We start from the raw sequence: 24,165 nt of genomic DNA, 5'->3' as shown, positions 1-24,165 counted from the left end.
GTCACTGTGATTTAAGGATGATTTCCATATTCAAATGAGGGTGTGGTCAGAGAACCCTAACGTGTGATTTAAATAAATGTGTGTGCGTTTATTCTAGATTTTTGTGTACGTGAGGTCCAATGTGTTAATATCTTGTTATTTATCAGCTAGCGATGTCTGATGAGTGGTTGTGTGACTGCACCTCTCTCTGAGGGTTCTGGTCTTAGCTTGAATCACTCCCAGGTCCCACAGGGCCAGGTTCCTGCGATGGTTGGCCTGTTTGTGGCCGTAGACCTCGATTGCGACCGCCCCCTCAGTGAGAAACTCCACAAAGTCTTCTGACGCGGTCACAGACAGCTCCTACAGAGACGACACACACTGTGGGATCATCTACATCACCTGTGGGTCTCACCTGGACCAGGAGTTTACCGTGGCTGTGTCAAACACCACCGTGCACTGAGGGTCACGGGACGAAGGGGCGGAGCCTGTGGGAACCACCTCTGGGGCCGTGAACACCGGCTTGTCCTGACCCCAGAAGTGGTACTGACAGAAGACGAAGTTAGAAAGGTGGCGAGGAAGACCTGTGGCCTGGAGGAGGTTTATCTGAGAACCAAAAATAACAGGAAATAAAATTAAGATTAAAGATAAAACATAAAATACAGGAAAAAAACATTCCAAAGCAGCGCTGCTGGATTTATGGAGGGTTTGAATGTTTTTACAGTCAGAAAAAACCAAACTGTTGTTAAAAAGGTGCATCAGCGTGCAGTGTTGGGTCAATTAAATACAATTAAAATCACAATTATTGTTTTTCCCCTGAAAGTCAATTACAATTAATCTCAATTACTGAGCCTATAATTAATAACCTTATTAAACATAATATTCTTCTTGTGTTAGCTTACTGTTAGCATCTCTAATGCTAATGGGTCAGTTTGACCCATGTCTTAAATCAGCTGTAAAATACACTAATAAATATTATTTATCATCTAATTAGTTTCTCATCTATTGATTACCTTGTTAGGATTCCTAATCAATGAAAATATTGGTATTAATATTTTGGTGTGGGTGTCTAAGACCAGGTTTGCATTTAGATAAATTATAAATGGCAGTTTCCATTCTAATTGCAAAAAAAAATATTACTGATTAAAATAAATTCATTATTTAATATTTCAAATTAACACATCACACACAATAAATATCAGAAAACTGTTTTCTATACTTAAACTTTCTTAAATACAAATGTAGTTCAAATAAAATGCAGTATAAATGATCTTGTCACTAATCATGTCTACACTTTAATAAACATGATCAATAACTCATTTTAGAAAAAAATTAAAAGTTCCCGGGGTCACTAGAAATGTATGATATAAAAAATGGGATCACGACCTAAAAAAGGTTGTGAACCACGGGTTTAAATCCACATCAGCACCAGATTAATGATGTTTTCTTTCACTTCCTCTCACCACACAGTCCACTTTACGTTCCTCTGGTTCGTCTTCCTCTGTGACTCCTCCCTCTTTTTCCTTCTCCGTTCCCCTCCAGACCTCAACGTGCAGCCGACCGGCCACCTGAGACATGATGACAACGTCATGAGCGTTATGAATATATATGAATATATTGCTGTGTTAAAAAGATTGCACTTCTTGTCATGTTGACCTTTGACAGCATGTGTAGACAAAGTAAAGCATTATGAGAACGTTACATCATAAAGGACATAAGCCCCGCCCCCTAACAGCTGTTATTTATCGTCCAGTGTCAGAGCAGATTTATGTAAATACAGTCAAAGTACAGCAGAGCAGAAACCAGGGTTGGGGTCAATCATTAATGTAATTGCGTAATTGATAATTTATTACAATTATGGCATAATTATAGTTGTAACTGTAATTTTAAGAATCTGTTGCCGTAATAATCATAATAAAATTGTAGATAAATGACTTTTTATTTGCCATGAAAATTCTATAAAAATTGTCAATAATTTAATGCAAACTGTGGAACCATGTTAGAGTTCTATGTACAGTTCTACACATATGTAATTAATTATTATTAAACACTTTTCAGATCAAGTTTTCACACATTTTAACATTTAAAAAACTATTGAAATTGAGGAGTTTATTAATACCAATATTATAATTGATTATGACGCCTAACAAGTTAACCAATAGATAGGAAATAAATACTGTATTTTACAGCTGATTTAGGACTAATTGTAATTTAACTTTAATAATTAAGAATGTAATTGTAATGGACTTTCAGGGGATACAAAATAATTGTAATTTAATTGTAATTGGGGAAAAATGCTGGTCACTGTAATTGTAATTGATGATGCTTAATTGAAAACATAATTGTAATTGAAATATGTAATTGACCCCAACCCTGGCAGAAACCCTTCCTGTGGGTTCTTCTACCTCTCCTGTCTGGTTGATGATGGGGACGGCGTACTGCAGCTTCACGTCGTAGAACAAACACGCCAGGAAAACATTGGCCACTCCGATCAGGCTGTGGTTCTCCTGCTCATCAAAGAACGGATCAGCACGTTTCAGATATGACCTCATCACCTGCAGAGGAACCACAACACAACATGATCAGTTGGTTCTGACATTATGCTCCAATGATAGCTGAGGTTAGTTTATTATTTTCAGATTATCTACACACAAGATTTGATCGTAGCAAACAATCACGTCAACATTGATAAATACAGAAGTCTACGTAAATATGGTCGATCACACGTCGTGTGCTTGGATCTGAACGTTACGTACCAACGGTTGATAAATGAGGGCCAATGTGGGCGAGCAGAACCAAAACTATGGTCTCAGACTCACCAGATCGTCCTCATCCAGGAGAGTCCAGTCCTGGTACAGATCCCTCATGTCCACCAGCCTGTTCTCCATCTTCTCCAGAGACCAGATTTGCTTCCCTTTGCCTTTACGACGCACCTGAATCGCTGGTTCACTCAGAACCACATCACGCTGAGGACACAAAAAACATAGAGTGATAGAGTTAGTTTTGGTTTAACTGTGTTTTCCTCCACTTTTATTTTGAAATCCAGGAGCTACGTTCAATTTTCTTGCAGCTGAATCCTCTCATCACCAAAACCATAAAAAATATTTTTATGGTTTCCCTTTCCTCAGACCAGGGTTGGGGTCAATTATAATTATAATCCCATAATTACTGATTTATTACGATAATTGTAACTGAAAAAATGTGTTGCTGTTGTAATCATAATTGAGTTCTAAAAATGTTTGTAATTGGCATGAAAATGTAATTAAATGCAAAGCTGGTGAACCATGTTACAGTTCTAGTCTTACACCTGTCACTTCTCTTCAGCTCATTTTAAACATTTAAAAATATATATAATCTATGTTTATAGTGACAGGAAAAAAGGCTCACATGCCCACATCATAAATATTAATACCAATATAGTCATTGATTAGGAAGGTCATTAATAGATGATAAACTAATTAGATGATTGATAATATTTATTAGTGTATTTTACATCAGAGATGCTAACAGAATGCTAACACAAGAGGAAGGTTACGATTAATAAGGATTATTTATTAAAGGATCAGAATTTGGGATTAATTGAATTTGACTTTCAGGGGGAAAATGATTGTAACTTAAATAAATGAATAGAAATGCTGATCAACGTACTCGTAATTGAGATGTAATTAAACATAAATAAGTGAAGACATAATTGTAATTGAAAAATGTAATTAACCCTAACCCAGCCTCAGACTAGTTTATTTATGAAGCTAACCCCAGTGAAAAAGCTGCTTGATAAAATGATAAAACAAACAAGCTAACCTTCCTGTTAGCATCCAGGTTAGCAGCAGGTATCTGCAGCGTAACCTGATACTCTGTCTTCTTGTTCAGCTTGTCAGCAATGAGGCTAGCATCCTCCGCCCAACGTTTAGCCTTCATGATCTGCTCCTTCAGACGCAGCAGGCTACGTGTCATCATGGCCTCCCTGTGACACACACACACACACACACGTTTGTAATGGTGACAACACAATTTGGATTTATGAAAATATGGAGTTTTATGCAAATTGGAGCAACTTTTGATCAGAAACAACAAAGACACCATTTTTCATCATTGCTGATTTTTTCCACTGTGTATTTTTCTGGTTTTGTGGCGTTGTTTTGGTACGTAACGTACCTGACCTGTATATCAGTGGATATACAGGTCAGCCTGTAGTTTCACGTAGACTCTTGTTATATAGATCTGTGTTTATTTTGTGACTCACAGCAGAGGAAAAAGGCAGAGTTTGCTGAGTTGTCGACTTTTGCCTCTTTGACCATAATGTCCTGGTGTGTGTGCTGTGAATGTGTGTTAGCTACAGTTTTAGCGTCTATAGTTTCTTAGGATTACAGAGAGGAATAGAATGTGTGAATTCATTCATTCTTTACAACATTTACACCCGTGAGAGTCGTGGAGGCGGAAGCTGCCCCCGCCGGTGGGTCCGTTGGGGTTGAACAGTGTGAGAGCGTCACCTGTCCTCACTCCAGCGCCGCATTCGTTTATGTGAGCTAACGGCTGCTGCTGGGCCGGTTCCGTCTGGGTGGTAGGAGGCTTTTTCTGGGCTGAGTCGCTGGCGAAGCTGCTGTAGCTCCTGCTCGTACATCTGTCTCTGGCGTTCTAAGGCGCAGCGTTTCTCCTCCTCGTGCTGCCTCTCCAGGGTCTGCAGCACTGACTGTAGCGGGTCTGCAGGAGGATAGAGACGCTGTAGATGATGTGGATGAAACATCATACATACAAAAAAAATAAGGACATGCAAAAATCTACACATAACCCCCTCACTACATTGTCCATATCTTAAAACGTATAAATCAGATCAAATTAAAGATTTACAGTGTGAATATTGAGTAATGAATGAACGATTGGTAAAGAAATTCAGAATTTCTTTAGACCAAAGTGCCTGGGCCATTTATTGAAATGACAATAAATGACCTCTTGGCAAACCTAAAATCCTCATGTGAGAAAATATAATCCTGCCTGTGCTGCAATGTGAGAAGTAACCTTGATACTGTACCGTTACTGTAACATGTAAAGCTTCTAATCAGTCATTGTAGCCCAGTAAATATGTAGCAATATTAGGCTAAGATGTTCACTTCATGCAGATTAGTACATAGGAGATTTTGATCCATTTTTAATGGGATCCACGCTGGTAAACCAATGGTTCCCACTCAAAATCAAGGAATCCAAGATGGCCACCATCAGTATTGCCAATTTGAATATTTTGTCATAACTTTGGTTCTATTTGACATAAAAACATGATCTCATTGGTGAATTATAGGTTTTTATGGTCAAGGAATTCAACAATATATCCGAAAATACTGTAACTTGTGCTCAGAGCAAGATCCAAGATGGCCGCCATTCCTATTGCGAATTCCAATTTTACCATAACTTTGGTTCTATTAGACAGAGAAACATGTTCTTTGTGGCAAAATGTAGGTTTTTGGGACAAGGATAGTTTAAAATACTGTAACTTTCATCCAGAGCCAGATATAAGATGGCCACCATAACCCTTTACACATGGAAAGGGTGAAATTGGGATTTATTTGCAGCCACAACTGTGTATGACAAAGATGACTTTTAAAAGGTGAATAATTTGATTTAAATCCCCATTAAAACATGAATTAATATCTATTTTCATTTATTTCTCAGGAAGATTATATCATTGCATCAGCCTTAATCTAATGATGTGTTTATTTTGCAGCCGTTGTCAACATGTACAATGATTAAACTCAAACTTTTCATGTAGATATCCGAGTTATGACAAAACATCGAAATTGGTGTAATAATGATGGCGGCCATTTTGGATTTCTTGATTTTGAGTGTGAACGATTGGTTTCCCTGTTTGGATCCCAGTAAAACTCAAAAACACACATGTACACGTTTTGCTTCATCTTCATTGTGCATCAAGCTTCATCTTTTTGACATATCTGCTGGACTATTGAAGTTGTGAGATGTTTAAACATGTTTAGTAAAGTTTTAAAAGAGTAAACTACTGTTGTAACTGTGACACTCACCGTTGGTTCCCATTCCTTTCATCATCACCTCTGCCTGGGCAAACTCGTACCCAAAGCTCAGCTCACTGGACACGTCCACGTCCAGATGTTCTCCGCTCAGACACGTCTTCATGGCGGCCCCACCCCCCTCCTCGTCCTCCCCTGATTGGACCATGTGTCGGGGCAGGTTGATCCTGGGGGTGTGGACAGTGAGGATGAGTAGTAGGGTTGGGGTCAATTATATTTTTCAGTTACAATTACGTTTTCAATTATCCATATTCAAATACAATTCAAATATAATTACAGTGACCAGCATTTTTTCCAATTACAACTAAATTACAGTTAATATTTTCCCCCTGAAAAGTCAATTACAATTTAATTTAATTAATTAATTACAAATACAGTCTGAAATAAATTATTTAGTAAAAGTTCCTTCCTCTTCTGTTAGCATCTCTAATGCTAACGGGTCCTAAATCAGCTGTAAAATACACTAAAAACTAATATCTATCATCTAATTGTTTTCCTATTTATTGATTACCTTGTTAGGCTTCCTAATCAATTAAAATATAGGTTTTAATATTTATGGTGTGGGCGTCTGAGCCTTTTTTGTGTCAGTATACCCCTAGATTTATATTTTTTTAATGTTAAAATCTGGGAAAGCTTTAATATGACACATTTTAATAATTGTTAACTACATATGTGTAGAACTGTACATAGAACTGTAAACATGGTTCACCTGTTTTATAGAATTTTCATGGCAATTACAATTACCAAATCAATTATCTGAACTCAATTATAGTTCAATTACGATTACGGCAGCAACAGATTTTTAAAATTACAATTATAATTACACCATAATTGTAATTAATTATCGATTACGCAATTACAATTATAATTGACCCCAACCCTAGATGCAGTTGAGACACACCTGAAGAAGTGGTTGTTCCCCCCACAGGATCCTGTCGCCATGGTGAAGCTGCACTGGACAAGTGACGGAAGTCCCGTTACACACGTTCTGTAAATGTTAGATATATCACTGGTTTAGTTTGATTCAACAATAACAGTGAGAACAAAAAAACAGAAAAGTCACCCATGTTTATCAACCACACAACAGCAGCCAATCAACTCGTAGCTACATGGTATTATTTGGGCGTAAAGAGTACTGATATAATTAATGATAGTCAAAATATCTTTAAAATGCATGATTTTAGGTGACTGAAATGTTTTTAATGGAAAAAATAATGTATTGCTTAAGACTGTGGAGAGTCCAGTATTCTACTATTTATCACACATCTCCATGTGTTCTAAGAACCCAACAACATAGTATTGGAGGTTTATTTTCCCAAACTCACCAGTTTTAACTTCTGAAAAGTCACTTTCAGAGCGCTCCTAAAAACAGCTGTTTTTTAGGGATGCATATGTATGAGTGGGCGTAAACACACACACACTGCTTCAGCGTGTGTGTTTATCACAGCAGCAGTAAATCATTAACAATCTTCCTTCACCTCCTCTAACCACAGTGATATTCCATTTAAGACGATAGTCCATTATTTAGTCCGACCGCTGCGTCACATTGAGTCACACACACGTCAGATCATCCCATAAAGGAAAATATAAGGTGATATAACGGCTACTAAAAATGGAACTGATTGTGGGCACTCTTTTGATTATCTATAAACTGAACATTAAGATATTAACTAATATCAACCTGACGTAGCTATGTTTGTTTTAGCTGTGAGGTAGTCTGAGAGGGAGGAGCTCACATTCTTATAGAGTAGGAGGAGCCAGAATTGTCAGGAGGAGGAGTTCCATCGTTTGTGACATCACAATGCGAGAAAAATCCAATTGCCCTGTTTGGAGCTGACTTTTTTCAACATGTGGAATAACAAGGAAGGAGGAAACAGAAGTGTTTAACCTTTGACCCTCTGAATGAGGCCACATTCAGTTTTGGATGGTGTAGGACGGATTATACTATGAAATTGGGTCTGAATGGAACAAAGTTCTTGCGCGTCATCATAGATCATGAGCTTTGCTGGAAGCTGCACATAGAATATATTAGAAAAAAATATCTAAAACTATTCTATATGGAACAAAAAAGTATATTAAATAGAGACTTTATTCATCTCTTATATTGCCTAATCTGGCCTATTGCTCAGAAAGCTGGACTAATACATGTAAAACATATATAAAATCATTAATTAAATTACAAAAGAGAGCGTTAAGAATAATATATAAAGCATAATTATGATCACCTACTAACGAACTGTTAGAGATTGTGTTCGCAGTAAGAAATAAAAGCATTCCTTTGGGTATGATTTCACTTTTTAAACAAAGAGAATAAAGTATAATTTAAGAGGGGTTTATATTTCTTAAAGTACATTTAGAACAAATGTTAAAGAAGATACATTTCTGTTTATGATGTTAAAGCTTAAAATGATCTTGAGGATCGTTTAAATTAATGAGTTGACTGTTTAAAAATTATTTAAAACTAAATATTTGCACCCATTGAAACATTAAGTTGATAATCTGATGAAAACGGCTGATATTGATTTGTTTCTATAGTTTTTTATATAATGTTTGTTTGGTCACAGGCTGTGATAAGCTGATTCCATTTTTGTTATTTAAATGAATGTTTATACTTTGTATATGTTTGCAGACAGCCAGAACAAATAATCAATATCACAGCTCTGAGGTGGTGGCGTACGTACCGAGCGTTGCGGTGCGGTGTGAGCTCCACGCCGTGGTTCTGTGTGATGTTGATGACACAGTGCTCAGCCTGGATGGCCATACCACACAGCTGTATATCCTGGGAATCTGCTGAGCCCACCCGGGTGTGTTCCTGATTCATAACACTGTATTAAAGGTCTGCTCCACTCAAATGGAAACGTCAGAATGTTTCATCATGTTTGGGCTCAGCACCTTCAGGGTAGTAGACCAGCAGCTCATTGAGGGCGGGGTCAGCATTGAGATTAACCAGGAAACACTTGTCATCCACTACTCTGATGCCTGACGACTGCAGGGAAATACCCAGGACTCTCCAGCTGCTTCTGACGCTCCTGGAACCAGAAAAAGGTATTATACAGGATGTTATGGTTCAACGTGAGAAAACTAAGTAATCTGATTGGTTGGGGGAGTATATTGGTGTTTACTCAGGGATCCCTGTGATTGGATCAACGCGTCACAACCTCATTTATATTCACTTTTTACCTTAAATCAATACTTTATTTCAAGCTGATGAAGACAAAGTGACGAGTGAAGGAGCATAGTTGATAGTAAATTACAATTATGGCATAACTGTATTTAAATTGAAAAAAATGTCTCGCTGTCGTAATTGTAATTGAGTTTAGATAATTGACTTTGAAATTGTAATTTCCATGAAAATTCTATAAAAATTGTCTATTGTAATTTAAGGCAAAAATGTTGAACCATGTTACAGTTCTATGTACAGTTCTACTACACATATGTACTTAATTATTATTATGTTTCATATCAAGCTTTACCACATTTTACATTTAAAAAAATTATATAAATCTGTGGGTAAACTGACAGAAAAAAGCTCAGACGCACACACCAAAGATATTAAAACCTATATTTTCATTGATTATGAAGCCTAACAATGTAATCAATAGATAGAAAATAAATTAGATGATAGATATTAGTTTTTATTGTATTTTACAGCTGATTTAGGACCCGTTAGCATTAGAGATGTTAACAGGAAGCTAACACAATAGGAAGGTTAACTATTATCAGGTTATTTATTTATAATTGTACATACATAATTGTAATTACTTTCTGAGGATAAAAAATAATTGTGATTTAATTGTAATTGAAAAAAAATCCTGGTGACTATAATCGTAATTGAACATTGATAATTGAAGACGCAATTGTAACAGAAAAATGTAAATGACCGCCACCCTGGTGTGCATGTGTGTGCAAGTGTGTGCATGTTGTGCATGTGTGTGCGCTACCTGAGCGATAGCCTCAGTTTTGTGTAGCCTTGTCCTCCCAGGTCACCGTCATCTCCTGGATCAGTTTCTCCGACTCCTCCAGTCGCTCTTGAGCTCCGTAGACTTCATGGACTGCAGCGACAGCAGGGGGTGTTACCCGCCTCACGCTCAACCAATCACAGCTCACACTCAACCAATCACAGCTCACGCTCAACCAATCACAGCTCACGCTCAACCAATCACAGCTCACGCTCAACCAATCACAGCTCACAGTAATGTGAGAGAAAACCTGGAAGCACGTTTTAGAGTGAGGGATCAGCTGTCATTTATCAGACCAAACAGACTCATGACTCAGCAAAACCTGCTCTAATGAAAACTGCCTCAGGCTTCAAACTAAAAGTTGTCAGACTCAACCAGCCTTAGTCCGTAAAACATGACATGGCGTTTTTAATTTGAAGGAACCGGAAGTACACACAAAGATGTAAGATTTAAAGTGTTTCTTTCCTTTTATTTTAAGAAAGTTAAGATATTACTAACTTATTTATGCACCTATTGAAGTTGGTTGCACACACGCCAATAGAAGAAGAAATATCCTAACCTTTAAAATAAAAACAAATAACAGCTTTCAACTTTACTCTCATATCTGAAGCAGCAAAAAATTGATGACATCATGTTATTTCCGGTTTCTTCAAAATACATCGTGTTTTACGGCCCAAGGCCGTTAGGTCTGATGACTTTTATTTTGAAGCATGCGCCGTATCATTTGACGGAGGTTTTGCTGAGTCATGATACCTCACTCTGAGACCTGAGGATGTCCTAACATTAAATACTCCTGACCTCGGCCTCGTTCAGCTGCTCCCTCAGCTTCTCCACCTCCTCTCTCAGCTCTCTGATGATCCTAGCGTTGGGTCCTCGTTGACCACGGCGTGGTTGACGATGCTCTTGGCCCGTCTGCGTAGCGTACGTGGACAGAGTCTCGTCGTAGTTGTCAGCGGCCGGGCTGATGGTGGCCACCATGGCGGTACGGCTGTTCCTCTCCCAGACTGTCCTGTATAACCAATCAGCAAACAGAAGGCCATCAGCCAACCAATGACGTGAAGGCAACTCTGAGATGAATTCCAGGATCAGGTCCAGGTTCAATTTCTACGTTTTCTAATGTTGTTCACCAACAGGTTTTTCCCTGTAGAGACTCTGATCTCCCATGATCCAAAGTGGGAAGTTATTTCAAATATCTGAATTTAAAAAAAGATAAATTGTGTTTAACAGCAGACACAAAAACTAGTCGTGTCAGATAAACTGTTTATTCAATCTGTGAGAGCTGTGCCTTCACTTTAAAGGATCCTCCTGGTTTTACAAGTTTGTCCTAAAATCTTAAATTAAATTAATTAAACTGGGGCTTTAATCCTTTATTCGTCAAGTATATATGTTGTTACACATATGTATTGAAGTTTGTCCTCTGCAATTTAACACATCCCTGGGGAGCAGTCCTCCTCATCTTCTAAATGTCCTTATTAGTAAATCTATGTCTAACAAAACACATTATTAAGAACCATATTCATTTAATTAATCTTTAGAAATAGGACTATTTTACAGTTTTAGAGCCTGTGTTCCTCCATCTTGAAATCATGTGATTGATGATAGTCACACGGGCCCCACTGTCTGTAAACATCACATTGTTTTCTATTGGAGTGAAACATTCAGCCTGATTTATAGATCATTTAATAGTTTTTTAGATCATTTAGTAGATTTTTAGATCATTTAATAACTTTTTCAGCATAATAACACTTGTGCTGCTTTCGGTTGATCTAAAAAAGCAGGATTAGTGAAAGATGTTGATGACAGTTGAAAACATACAAACCCTGAAAGTAGAAGTGGGAGTGTCTGTGAATACTAACTTCAGCCAGCTATCCAGCACCACTGTTTAAGGGAGAGTAAAGGTCCCTTAGGAGAGTCTTCTTCTCTGCTTCATTGTTCACTACCAAACCTCAGAGTAGGAACTGTCGCCCCCTGCGTGTCACACATTTTTTTTTCTTTCTATAACAAGAGGTTTACATTGATATCTTTAACTTTTCCTGGTTTGTTAGAGCAACCAAAGCAGCACAAGTTGTTGTTTTGAGTGAAAAAAGCTGTTAAATGACTAAAAACTCTCTCCTTATGTTGTTTTCCCATTCTTCATCTAAATACGAGGCACCTCCAATCCCCTTGGCGACCCACAGTTCTCCTGTTCTTGTCTCGTGACTGTTCTTCATGTTCTTTTAGACGGAATGATACTGAAATTTTCTGCAAAGCACTTTGTGGTTTTCACCAGTGAAAGGCGCTCTATAAATAAAGATTACTTACTAATGAGGACATTAGAAGATTTTAGACCAAAGTGGAGGATACCTCACAGCTCAGACTGAGCGCTTGTTTTGGCAAACTGTATAAAATATTTTTTTACTGCTGTAAATTCATTGTTACTTCTGTTTGCTTTTACTCACAACAACGTCTCAGCACTAGAACAGTGAACTTGGGGCTTTGCACAGCTAACAGGCTAACATGCTAACAGTATCAGTGACATTTCCCTCCATGAAACACCTTGAGCAGCCAGGTGAGCACTGAGTCTCTGTAAGGGACAAACTTGCTCCTGTTCCTTCCTGCTCCCTGATCGGCCAAGGCTGAAATCACTAAACCCAGCGTACTAAGAGACCTGCAGGAGGAGAGACAGACATTGTTAATAAAAAATGAAAAAGTTGATTTATTTCAGTACTTCCACTCAAAAAGTGAAACTTCATTTCACACAGACTGACATATTTCAAGTGTTTATTTATTTCAATGTTGATGATTATAACTGACAACAAATAAAAACCCTAAGTAGCTCAGAAAATTAGAATATTATGGATAGGTTTAATATTAAAGACACCTGGTGTACCTGCAAAGGCCTTTAGATGTTCTCCAGTCTAGTTCTGTAGGTCTACACAATCATGGAGAAAACTGCTGACCTGACAGTTTTCCAAAAGACGTCCATTGACACCTTGAACAAGGAGGACCAGACACAAAGGTCATGGCTAAAGAGGCTGGATGTTCACAGAGTCCAAACACATTCATAGAGGTGAAGGGAAGGAAAAGATGTGGTAGAAAAAAGTCTACAAACATAGTGATAGCCACGCCCCCTGGAGAGGATTGTGAAACTAAACCCATTCAAACATGTGGAGGAGATTCACAAAGAGTGACTGTAGCTGGAGTCAGAGCTTCAAGAACCACCACGTACAGACGTATGTAAGACATGGTTTCAGCTGTAGCATTCCTGGTGTCAAGACACTGAACTAGAGACAGCGTCAGAAGCGTCTCGTCTGGGCTAAAGACAAAAAGGACTGGACTGCTGCTGAGTGGTCCAAAGTGATGTTCTCTGATCAAAGGACATTTAGCATGTTCTTTGGAGATCAAGGTTCCAGAGTCTGGAGGAAGAGAGGAGAGGAACAGAATCCACGTTGCTTTAGGTGGAGTGTAAAGTTTCCACAGTCAGTGATGGTTTGAGGTGCCATGTCATGTGCTGGTGTTGGTCCACTGTGGTTCCTTAGGTCCAAGGTCAACGTAGACGTCTACCAGGAAGTTTTAGAGCACTTCATGCTTCCTGCTGCTGACCAACTTTATGGAGATGCACATTTCATTTTCTAACAGGACCTAACACCTGCACACAGTGCTAAAGCTACCAGTACCTGGTTTAAGGACCATGGTATCCCTGTTCTTGATTGGTCAGCAAACTGGCCTGACCTTCACCCCATAGAACATCTATGAGGTATTGTGAAGAAGAAGATGTGAGACACCAGACCCAACAATGCAGAAGAGCTGAAGGTCACTATCAGAACAACCTGGGCTCTCATAACACCTGAGCAGTACCACAGACTGATCCACTGCATGCCACGCCCATTACTGCAGTAATTCAGACAAAACCAACTAAGTATTGAGTACATGATCATACTTTTCATGTTCATACTTTTCATCTTCACACTTTTCATTTGGCCAACATTTCTATAAATCTGTTTTAAGTAATATTCTAATTTTCTGAGACTGAATTTGGGGTTTTTATTAGTTGTCAGTTATAATCAACATTAAAATAGATAAACATTTGAATTATATCGGTCTGTGTGTAATGAATGTATACAATATACAAATTTCACTTTTTGAATGGAATTACTGAAATAAATCACATTAGCACATTAATTCAAAATGAATCTTTTTTTTCCCGTGCTGACTCACTTATTGATGTTGCTGCCTTCTTTCAGTCGTTCTCCAGCTGCTCCCGTCTTCGCTGCTCGTTCACTTCCTGCCAGGTCCACCAGACACAGTTTACTCACCTTCTCTCCACTCGTCTTTAAGAACACACACAGAACATGGTCACTCAGATCTCCAACCTCCACCAACCATTAACAAAATAAAATAAATATATGGATCTGATCCAGATGACACTTAATGAGGTATTTGAAGAACAAACCCGACATAACAAAATCAAATTTCATAAAAATCTGTCAATTATGAACAGAGATATGAACTGTTAACATTTCGACCATGAAGAGTAATAAGGATTTTTTGATTTTCCAAACAAATCCAGAATCAGTTTCTTGATCACGATCCCTTCCAAATTTTAATGGAATCTTTCCCAAACTTTCCACAGTCCGGTACCCCTTCAGACCTTTAACCTGAACCCATGCTCCTCCTGGTCCTGCACACCTAAAAAAGCATTGTCAGGTACAATGTTGCCCCTACAGTAAAATTGTACCAGAATTTTATCTATGCTGTTGAGGAATAATATGTAATAAATAATAATCTGTAAGCAGACAAAAAACATCTTATTCCAAATGATTACATTTATTTAATTAATTAGCCTACTATCACTGTCAGTGAGAAACAATCTCTTTTTTTGGGGTAAAATCAATCTACTAAACATTAATTAATTGAACATATAATAGTCATACAAACTTAATGAGAGGCTGAGGTTAAAAAGATTAACAGGAATGTTGGATTAATCTGAGAGTAAGAGTTTAAAATTGTTCTACATTTGTTTCCATGTTGTAAAAGCTGAAAATCTACTTTCACACAAGTAAGTGGTGGCAAAATACTGTAGCTCTAGTCATATTAACACTTTTAAACCACTAGAGGGCAGCATAACAGAGGGAACAATGCATGGAGGCTCCTGACTTGCTGCTGTCACGTACCCCCATAACTATTTGCCTACCCCTGGGGTACCCGTACATTATATATTAGAAGAAGAGTAAATAATCACACATTCACAGATATTGCTGTAAATCTGGTCAAAGTAACAAAACTATTTACATACATATTTTAAACATGGTTTGTTGCTAAATGTTGCTGTTTTTTTTTTAGCAGTGCAACTTTACAATCAGCGCCAAATAAAATAGTGCTGAGTCGACACTGACTGCTACACATAGAGATGGTCAGTGGGACAAGGTTATGAAGGCATTCAACGCTAAACTGGGGGCCAAATGGCCCCTGGCCCACACTTTACCAACACTGGTTGCAATCATTGTGTGTTGTGTGTGTGTGTTGTGTGTGTGTGTGTGTGTGTGTGTGTGTGTGTGTGTGTGTCTCACCCCAGACTGCAGGTCCCATGAGTGTGTGTTGAGGATGATGTTGAACACAGCGTGTGAACGGCTGCTCTCTTCGTTATGTTCGTAGTTGCTACTGTACGAGATTTATTTCCCTCTGACATCAGGGACTCAATGTTCCTGTTGGTAGAGTAACAAACAAACACACTCACACCTCATATTTATCTCATAAAACAAAGAAAAACAATCAATAATGGAACTACAACAGAAGTCATGTGACCTTGTAGCTGGCCACAGCCAATCGGGACAGTCCGTCCACGTAAGGACCCAGAACGTTGTGTTCTCTCACTCTGAGCGCCTGGCGACTCCTGCGGAACAAACAAAAGGTTTTTATTGATTATCAACTAAAACAATACAAGAAACAACTGGAGATTTTTATTTTAAAAAAAACTCACACAGACACAGATACACAGACACACAGACACAGACACACAGACACACAGACACAAACACAGTCACACAGACACACAGTCACAGATACACAGACACACAGACACAAACACAGACACACAGGACACACACCTATGATTACAGTGACCAGCATTTTTCCAAATTACAATAACATTTACAATTATTATTTTTCCCCTTAAGTAAATTACAATTACATTCTTATTTACTAAAGTTCAATTACAATGAATCACAATTACAGAGCTTTTAATAAATAACCCTTATGAAACGTAACCTTCCTCACCCTTTGGGCTCCAGCAGGTCTCGGACCTTCTCGTTGTAGATCTCCATGTAGGAGACCTCCACAGTGAAGCTCTCTCCCTCCCGAGCCTCGTGCTCCGTCCTGCTGAAGAGGGAACTGCACAGACGAGGGATCAGACCAGGCTGCTCCGCTGAACCCATCATGGTGTACGACTTCCCAGAACCTGGACAGACAGACAGACAGACAGACAGACAGACAGACAGACAGACAATGAGTAGCAACAGGAAGAAAGCACGAGACAAGGCATTGGATTCTAAAAGTAGAGTTTGTTTATTGAAAATTATAATTGTAATCATGTAATTGATTAATTTTCATTATTATAATAACTATTTATCATTATGAACTGGAAGTACACATGAAGTAACTTGAAAAGCTGTTCTTTTATTTTATTTTTTAGAAAATAATAGCTTTAAATTTACTCATATCTAAAGCAGCACATATTGATGATGTCATGTGTATTTCTGGTTTCTTCAAAATAAAACGTCATGTCGTGTTTTACGTCCTGAGGCTTTTATTCCGAAGCCGTGTCCTCTGATAGCGTTGATCTGACGGAGGTTTGCTAAGTCATGATTGTCGTACTAACGGCAGTGATCGATCGTTACTAAAGGCAGTGATCGATCGTTACTAAAGGCAGTGATCGGTCGTTACTAAAGGCAGTGATCGGTCGTTACTAACGGCAGTGATCGGTCGTTACTAACGGCAGTGATTGGTCGTTACTAAAGGCAGTGATTGGTCGGTCGTTACTAAAGCCAGTGATTGGTCGGTCGTTACTAAAGCCAGTGATTGTCGTTACTAACGGCAGTGATCGGTCGTTACTAACGGCAGTGATCGGTCGTTACTAACGGCAGTGATCGGTCGTTACTAACGGCAGTGATTGGTCGTTACTAAAGGCAGTGACTGGTTGGTTTGTTACCTGTCTGTCCATAAGCAAAGATGCAGGCGTTGTAAGCCCCATGAATGCTGTTGTGCAGCAGACTCTCCCCCAGGCACTTGAACACAACATCCTGACCTGAACAATCATCACAACACAAACATACTGGGACCCTGCTGAGATAACTTTATTATCAAGAGGGTAAAAAAATCACTGACCTGCAAATGTGTCCTTCTGAGATTCATCCATTGACCAGAAACAGTAGTCCATAGGCAAACACCTGAGAAGCACAAGCATTTATTTATTACACAAACAACTATACACAGTAATAATATTCTATATTTTATAGATGGTTCGTGCTAACAGTCCTCACGCAGAAAATAATAAAGTCAAAAGTGTGTTCTCACCTTTGGTTGGTTCCTGCAAACAGGAAACAGAAGAAAATAAATGAGAACATTGAACAAAGAACACAAATATATTCATACTGCTTCACATAATTCTCTAACATATTGTGACATTTTCTATTTGAAATTAAAACAGTGTGTCACTCGTTTTTATTTCTTTGTCAACATTATTCCACAATTAATCCTTAGAACAGACGTCTGACATTTTCTTTTGGTAAATAACATAAATAGACTCTTAGGCTGTATTTGCTGGTCTGTAGTGAGACGTATTTTGAAAACACAGACTGAGGACACTCTCTGAGTGAGTTCTATCACTGGAATGTAGAGTAAACATCTGTTCCTGAACGCAGTCATGTAGAGACATCGTCCAGCTAAGAGACGCCACTGGTTACCGGAATTCTAGAGAAATGCATTTAAAGATGATTCATTGTAATGAAGCCTAAAATTCTGTTAAGGTGATTAATCCACTTCGTGGGAATGCTAAGTGTTTAGCATTATTTACAGTAGACAGGTGTAACTGGTGGCCCAGGAGGCTACATGTGGCTAATTTCATGCAAACCCTAAAATAAAGGTACAAAATGACATAAAAATACACAAACAAAACTTGCAGGAAAATACAGTAAGTCAAGAAAACACAAAAAATGAACAAAACAACAGTAATACACAAAATGATTCCAAAGAACACCAACAATGACAAAAATACAGAAAATGACTCAAAATAAATTACAGAAAATAACAAAAGTACACAAAAAGACAAGAAAATTACAACAATGACTCCGCAAACACACAGTACTAACAAACAGGCAAAATGACCACAGAAATACATAAGATCACTCCAAGAAACTTACATTTTACAGGAAAAATACACAAAATGCTTTATAAGAGCAAGACAACAACATACATACACAGAATGAGAGAAAAACACACAAAATTGCTATAAAATCTTTGTTCTTTCCTGTGTTAATGCTCAGATTGGTTATTATTCTAAATGCTGAGTCATGAATGTTGATCATGTGACCCTTTCATCCCACAGCAGAGTCCTGTCTCTCATTGGCTGAGGAAGACAGGACATTCCTGAGATAAGTGGCAGAGCCTCTGGCTCCATCAGGACACTGGAGGAAGAGGAAGAGGAAGAGGAGGAAGAGGAAGAGGAAGAGGAAGAGGAAGAGGAGGAAGAGGAAGAGGAAGAAGAAGAGGAGGAAGAAGAAGAGGAGGAGGAAGAGGGAGGAGAAGAGGAGGAGGAAGAGGAAGAGGAGGAAGACTACCAGCTCCATATCAGACTCAGGCCTCACTCTGTCACTATCAAACAAACAACACAGAGCTTTACATGTGCTGGGTAAACATGTTGATAGTTACCCATCCATCCATCATCCATCCATCATCCATCCATAGAGACATGGCTTCACTACCTGCTTTGTCTCTGCATGGATAGGTTTGCATGTTCTCCTCCAGCGTTGTGGTTACATTTGTCCCACAGTGTAACACCATGTACTGTATGTAAATCAATATGTGAATAAACTGGTAACGACTCAAGTTCCTCAGGACCTGGACTAGGATCAGTAGGTACGGATTAAAGCAAGGATGGACAAATGTTATCACAGGGGGCGGGGCCACAGACATAAGATCATATCTGATCTGAAGGTCACATGATCAACAGTCATGTCAGTGTTTACAAGAATGTTTCTGTCATTTTGAGCATTTTTGGATTTGTTTTGTATATTTTTGTTGTTTTTTGTACATTTTTGATGCCGTTTTATCTATTTTTCTGTCATTTTGTGTTTTTGTTGTTTTCTGTGTTTTTACTACAGTCATTAAGTTGTATTTTTGTTGTAATTTTGTATATATTTCTGTTCTTTTTTGTGGTCATTTGGTGTCATTTTGTGCGTTTCTTTTGAGGGCCTCATAAAATAAGGCCCCCGGGCTACCTACTGTATTTACCTGTTTACCATTTTAGGATCATAGGATGAACCTTTCCAGTTAATATTGCGTTTTTAGGACATTTGGTTAAATAAATTCACTTTGTTGTGTTCCAGCTGCAGTAAACCTGATTGTGCTGCTCACTAATAACTTCAACAGCTCTGACTACATTCCTGTCTGTAGTAACTTATTAACCCCCCCCCCAGGACCTGTGACACGTTCTGCTGACTCAGCACAAACTACTTCAGCTGCTCCTGAACCTCAACAACAGCACATGTAGATGTTTTAACAAAAACAAGAAAATTAAAGAACCTGGAGGATCCATGTTACACATTTAGTTTATTGTGTGTGTGTGTATGTGTGTGTGTGACATATGGAGCCTGTTAAACCTGTTCACTGTGTGTGAGCCCCAAAGGGAAACACACACACACACACACACACACAGTCACTGTTAGAGCATGTTGGAGCAGAAACACACACGCGCACGCACGCGCGCACACGCACACACACAGTTAGAGCATGTTGGCGCAGAAACACACACGAACGCGCACACACACACACACGAACGCACACACAGAGCAACAATGAAACATGATCTTCTCATGTCTGAATATTTCTAAAATCAGCCTTAAATTTGTTAAAGCACCACAGTTTAGAGACATTTATTTACATGTTTCTCCTTCCGTTCTTTCACCATCCTGACTCTCACCTCTATGAACCATTACCACAGGTATGTCAGAGCACGTGAACAGGAGGAGCAGACACACCTTTAATAAAGAGAGCAGACGGAGGAGGAGAAACACAAGCAGGACGTGTGCTGGGGAGGCCGGCCCTCATCATTTCACAAAGAACAACAAACACAAGTACTTTAAAACCATCTATTCTAGATTTGACCTTCCTGTAAAATCTAGCTCTCAGTTTGGTGGTTTACAAAGTTTCAAACGTGTCTAGAAGTAGAACACGAGGCAGAGGCTCCTCCCCTTTTGTAGCACCAGGCTCCTCCCCTTTAGAACCAGCTCCTAGCATTAGTACGGGAGGCTGCTACCCTCTCCACCTTTAATGCTAAACTCTAAACCTACTCATCTGCTAAAGCGTATAACGTATAAAAGTGTAAACCAACCACTAGGAACAAAGACCAAAACCTGGAAATTCTTCTTCTTTACGTAGTGTTTTTGGAGTCGTTTTGTGTATTTTTATTGTCATTCTGTGTGTTTTTGTTGTTTTTTTTGTCTATTTTTGTGGTCGTCTTGTGTTTTTTTTCTGTCATTTTGTGTTTTTATTGTCGTCTTGTGCATATTTGGAGTAATTTTGGGTACCTTTATTGATCGTTCTGTGCGTTTTCAATGTTATTTTGTCTATTTTGTTGTCGTTTAGTGTATTTTTGTTGCAGTGATTTTGTTGTGTTTTGGTATATTTTTTTGTGTCTACAAAAGTCTACGGCCCACTTTAGATTAAAGCGGTCCATATTTGGACCCTGAACTAAAATGAGTTTGACACCCTTGGGCTATAGGTGCTAAGAAATAAAAATGTTCAACAGGCTGATGACACTGGGTTTCATTTTAAATGGTGACTCCTCCCCTACTTCCACACAACGGCCAATCAGAAACTGTGTGTGATTATCTCTAAGATATTAACATCTGTTAAATACTGTTAAAGGGTGAAACTAAGGGAACTTACCGAGGGTCTCCTTTGCTTAAGTTGGTGAGGGCTGGATGTAGAACCGTTTGGTTTCCTTCCATCTCCACCACACATTTGGTTTTCAGGTCTTTTTCTGGAAAACACAAATATACATGTTTCACTTAAAGAATCTGTGTAAAAACCAGAGGTGAAAGTAATGGATTACAAGTACTCACGTTACTGTAACTGAGTTGTTTTTATGGGTACTTGTACTTTTTTGAGTATATTTCTCAATCACAAGTTTTGCTTGTACTTAAGTATGTTTTAAAAGTAGCATGACAAGGCAAATGTATTTGTATAAAGCATTTCATACACAAGGCAACTCAGTGTAATTTACATGATCAAAAAGTTCTACAGAAAACATTCAACAGCTTAAAATCAATAAGAAAATTTAAAATCATCAGTAAAATCATTTAAAATCATCAACATGACCATAAATCTCTCTCAATCATACACAGTAGAGAAAATAGTTCCTTTAACTTTGATTTAAAAATGTTTTTTTTTTTTTTTTTTTTTTTTTTTAAATTTTTTTTTTCATGTGATGCTGACTTCAGCTCTGCTGCAGTTTGTTCTACTTCTTTGCAGCATAACAACTAAACACAGCATCACCATGGTTACTGTGAGCTCTGGGCTCCATTATCTGATCTGTGTCCATAGATCTCAGAGACCTGCTGGGTTCATACCTGACTAACATCTCACTGATGTATTCTGGACCAAACCCATTCACACATTTATAACCAGCAGCAGAACTTTACAGTCTCCTCTGAGGCTGACTGGGAGCCAGTGTAATGTGTTCTGACCTCTTTGTTCTGGTTCAGACCTGAGCTGCAGCGTTCTGAACCAGCTGTAGATGTTTGATGAAGACCATTACAATAGTCCAGTCTGCTGGAGATAAAAGCATGGACCAGTTTCTCCTGATCTTTCTGAGTCATTAAACCTTTCACTCTGGAGATGTTCTTTAGGTGGTAGAAGATGTTTTTGTGATAGATTTGATCTGATGCTGAATGTCAGATCTGAGTCAATCAGAACACCAAGGTTTTTGACTTGGTCTTTATCTTCTAAAGATCCAGACTCAGATACTTGCTGACAGCAGTCCTCTTTTCATTGTTACCAAAGACAATCACCTCCATCTTGTCATGGTTTAGTTGAAGGAAGTTTTCACTCATCCATCAGTTTACTTTTTCTAAGCAGTCACACAACACCTCAATGGGACCATAGTCATCTGGGTTCAGTGATAGATATAGTTGTGTGTCATCTGCATAGCTCTGATAATCAACCTTACAGTTGTGTAAAATGTGTCCTAAAGGAAGCATATAAAGGCTAAACAGAAGAGGTCCAAGAACAGATCCCTGAGGAACCCCACAGGACATTGGTAATCTGTCAGATTCAAAGTTTCTATTGCTTAGGATTACTTTACTTAGTACTTTAATTAGTAAAGTAATTCATTACACCCAACCATTACTGAGTAAATTTTGAACAAAGTTCAAGTATAAAATACAGTAATTTTGTGTTTAAATTTGTAAATATATACTGTATATATATATATATATATATATTTTTTTTTTTTTCTAAAATACATTTTTATCAGTCATTTTTATTTATTTATTTATTTATTTTTATGAATTACTAGACATTTCAGGCGACCCCTCATGAGGTTCCGACCCCAAGATTATAAAACACCGAGCTAATGGTTCAGCTAATATTAGCCTAAGCACAGCTTTGAGGCCTGATTCACAAACACTCAGTGAAAGTATTTCCTCCTGTGTCACAGGGGACTCACCTCTCCTGTTCATGGGCCGCACACGGACCGCGACCTTCACATTGGACTCATTGACGCTGTTGTCCTCCATGGTGTCAGCTGATTGGACACAAAGGTCCTGAAAGAACCGTCAGATTAACAAAGCATTAGTTTCCGAGTTACACTTGAACGCAACATTAATGTCACTTCCCACTACAGACACTATTTTATATTTATTACTCCAGGAACATTTAAACACGAGTTAAAATGATGTTTTAGTTGTTATTTCACTGACTTTAATGTATAAGTGAAGGTAAAGTGATGAATAAAGGACTGACCGTGTAGGGAAACAAGTAGTTTGTTGCTCCTCGGACACCTTCAGGAGTTCACGGAGCTACAACCTGTTCACCGTGTACCGTGTATCGATACCGTGGGAACCACCGACGGTCATTCCCACGGCTCCACCACCTACTGCAAGGCCCGGTTCTCTGTCTCAGATAAAGGGATTTAACCTCAGATTTACACACACACACACACACACACTCCTGTTTCCTTCACTGCACACACACACACACACACACCTTGTCAGCAGGTGTTGTGACGAAACTTGATCTATGGCCGAACGCCGACTCTCGGGAGCGCGCACGGATTTACGATAATTAGCTTCCTGCGCTCCCCATGTGACCCAGGGTCAATTACAATTTTAATTAATTACAATTAGAATGTAATTATAATTTTAAAAGTGTAATTGATAATTAATTACAATTATGGTGTAATTATAATTGTAAAAAATCTGTCACCGTCATAATCGTAATTAAGTTCAGATAGTTGACTTTGTAATTGTAATTGTCATGAAAATTCCATAAAAATTGTCAGTTAATACTTTAACGCAAAAGTGGGGAACCAAGTTATAAAGAAATTAAGAATTAAAAATCGACTGTTACATCGACACAAAAAAGGCTCAGATGTTCACGCTAAAGATAATACAACCTATAAATTAGATATTAGTTTTTAGTGTATTTTACAGGTGATTTAGGACCCGTTATCATTAGAGATGCTAACAGAAAGCTAACACAAGAGGAAGATTAACTTTTATTAGGTTGTTTATTTCAGGATCAGTATTTGTGATTAATTGTAATTAAAATGTAGTAATTGAGAATGTAATTGTAATCAACTTTCTGATGATGCAATTTAATTGTAATTGGAACAAAGCTGGTAAATGTAATTGACCCCACCCCTGCCCAGGAGTTTCCAACTCATTTTATTTCAGGGGCCAAATTTTGATGCGTTTGATCTAAAGTGGGCCACAGAGGTT

General features: G+C 38.3%; 1 protein-coding gene across 1 annotated transcript in view; it reads right to left on the bottom strand.

The window, feature by feature from the left end:
* The window catches only part of LOC114457447 (kinesin-like protein KIF13B), a 37,137-nt gene extending 13,686 nt beyond the window's left edge, over window positions 1–23,451 (bottom strand). The window contains 31 exon segments of the mRNA XM_028439252.1: window positions 182–339; window positions 409–582; window positions 1,440–1,544; window positions 2,382–2,531; window positions 2,796–2,942; window positions 3,778–3,940; window positions 4,467–4,677; window positions 6,006–6,141; window positions 6,885–6,932; window positions 6,934–6,999; window positions 8,689–8,823; window positions 8,902–9,015; window positions 9,017–9,040; window positions 9,953–9,979; window positions 9,981–10,042; window positions 10,045–10,063; window positions 10,769–10,842; window positions 10,845–10,884; window positions 10,886–10,974; window positions 12,487–12,617; window positions 14,168–14,280; window positions 15,520–15,596; window positions 15,599–15,652; window positions 15,754–15,842; window positions 16,226–16,406; window positions 17,157–17,252; window positions 17,333–17,394; window positions 18,800–18,811; window positions 21,113–21,206; window positions 22,893–22,989; window positions 23,189–23,451. Coding sequence (XP_028295053.1) covers window positions 182–339; window positions 409–582; window positions 1,440–1,544; window positions 2,382–2,531; window positions 2,796–2,942; window positions 3,778–3,940; window positions 4,467–4,677; window positions 6,006–6,141; window positions 6,885–6,932; window positions 6,934–6,999; window positions 8,689–8,823; window positions 8,902–9,015; window positions 9,017–9,040; window positions 9,953–9,979; window positions 9,981–10,042; window positions 10,045–10,063; window positions 10,769–10,842; window positions 10,845–10,884; window positions 10,886–10,974; window positions 12,487–12,617; window positions 14,168–14,280; window positions 15,520–15,596; window positions 15,599–15,652; window positions 15,754–15,842; window positions 16,226–16,406; window positions 17,157–17,252; window positions 17,333–17,394; window positions 18,800–18,811; window positions 21,113–21,206; window positions 22,893–22,962 — 2,921 coding nt within the window. The 5' untranslated portion in view covers window positions 22,963–22,989; window positions 23,189–23,451.
* Between the last annotated feature and the right edge of the window lie 714 nt (window positions 23,452–24,165).

Source organism: Gouania willdenowi, chromosome 24, assembly GCF_900634775.1.
Source record: "Gouania willdenowi chromosome 24, fGouWil2.1, whole genome shotgun sequence".
NCBI classification, from domain to species: domain Eukaryota; kingdom Metazoa; phylum Chordata; class Actinopteri; order Blenniiformes; family Gobiesocidae; genus Gouania; species Gouania willdenowi.
The sequence above is the reverse complement of the archived record's forward strand: the minus strand, read 5'-3'. Positions and strand labels throughout refer to the sequence as shown.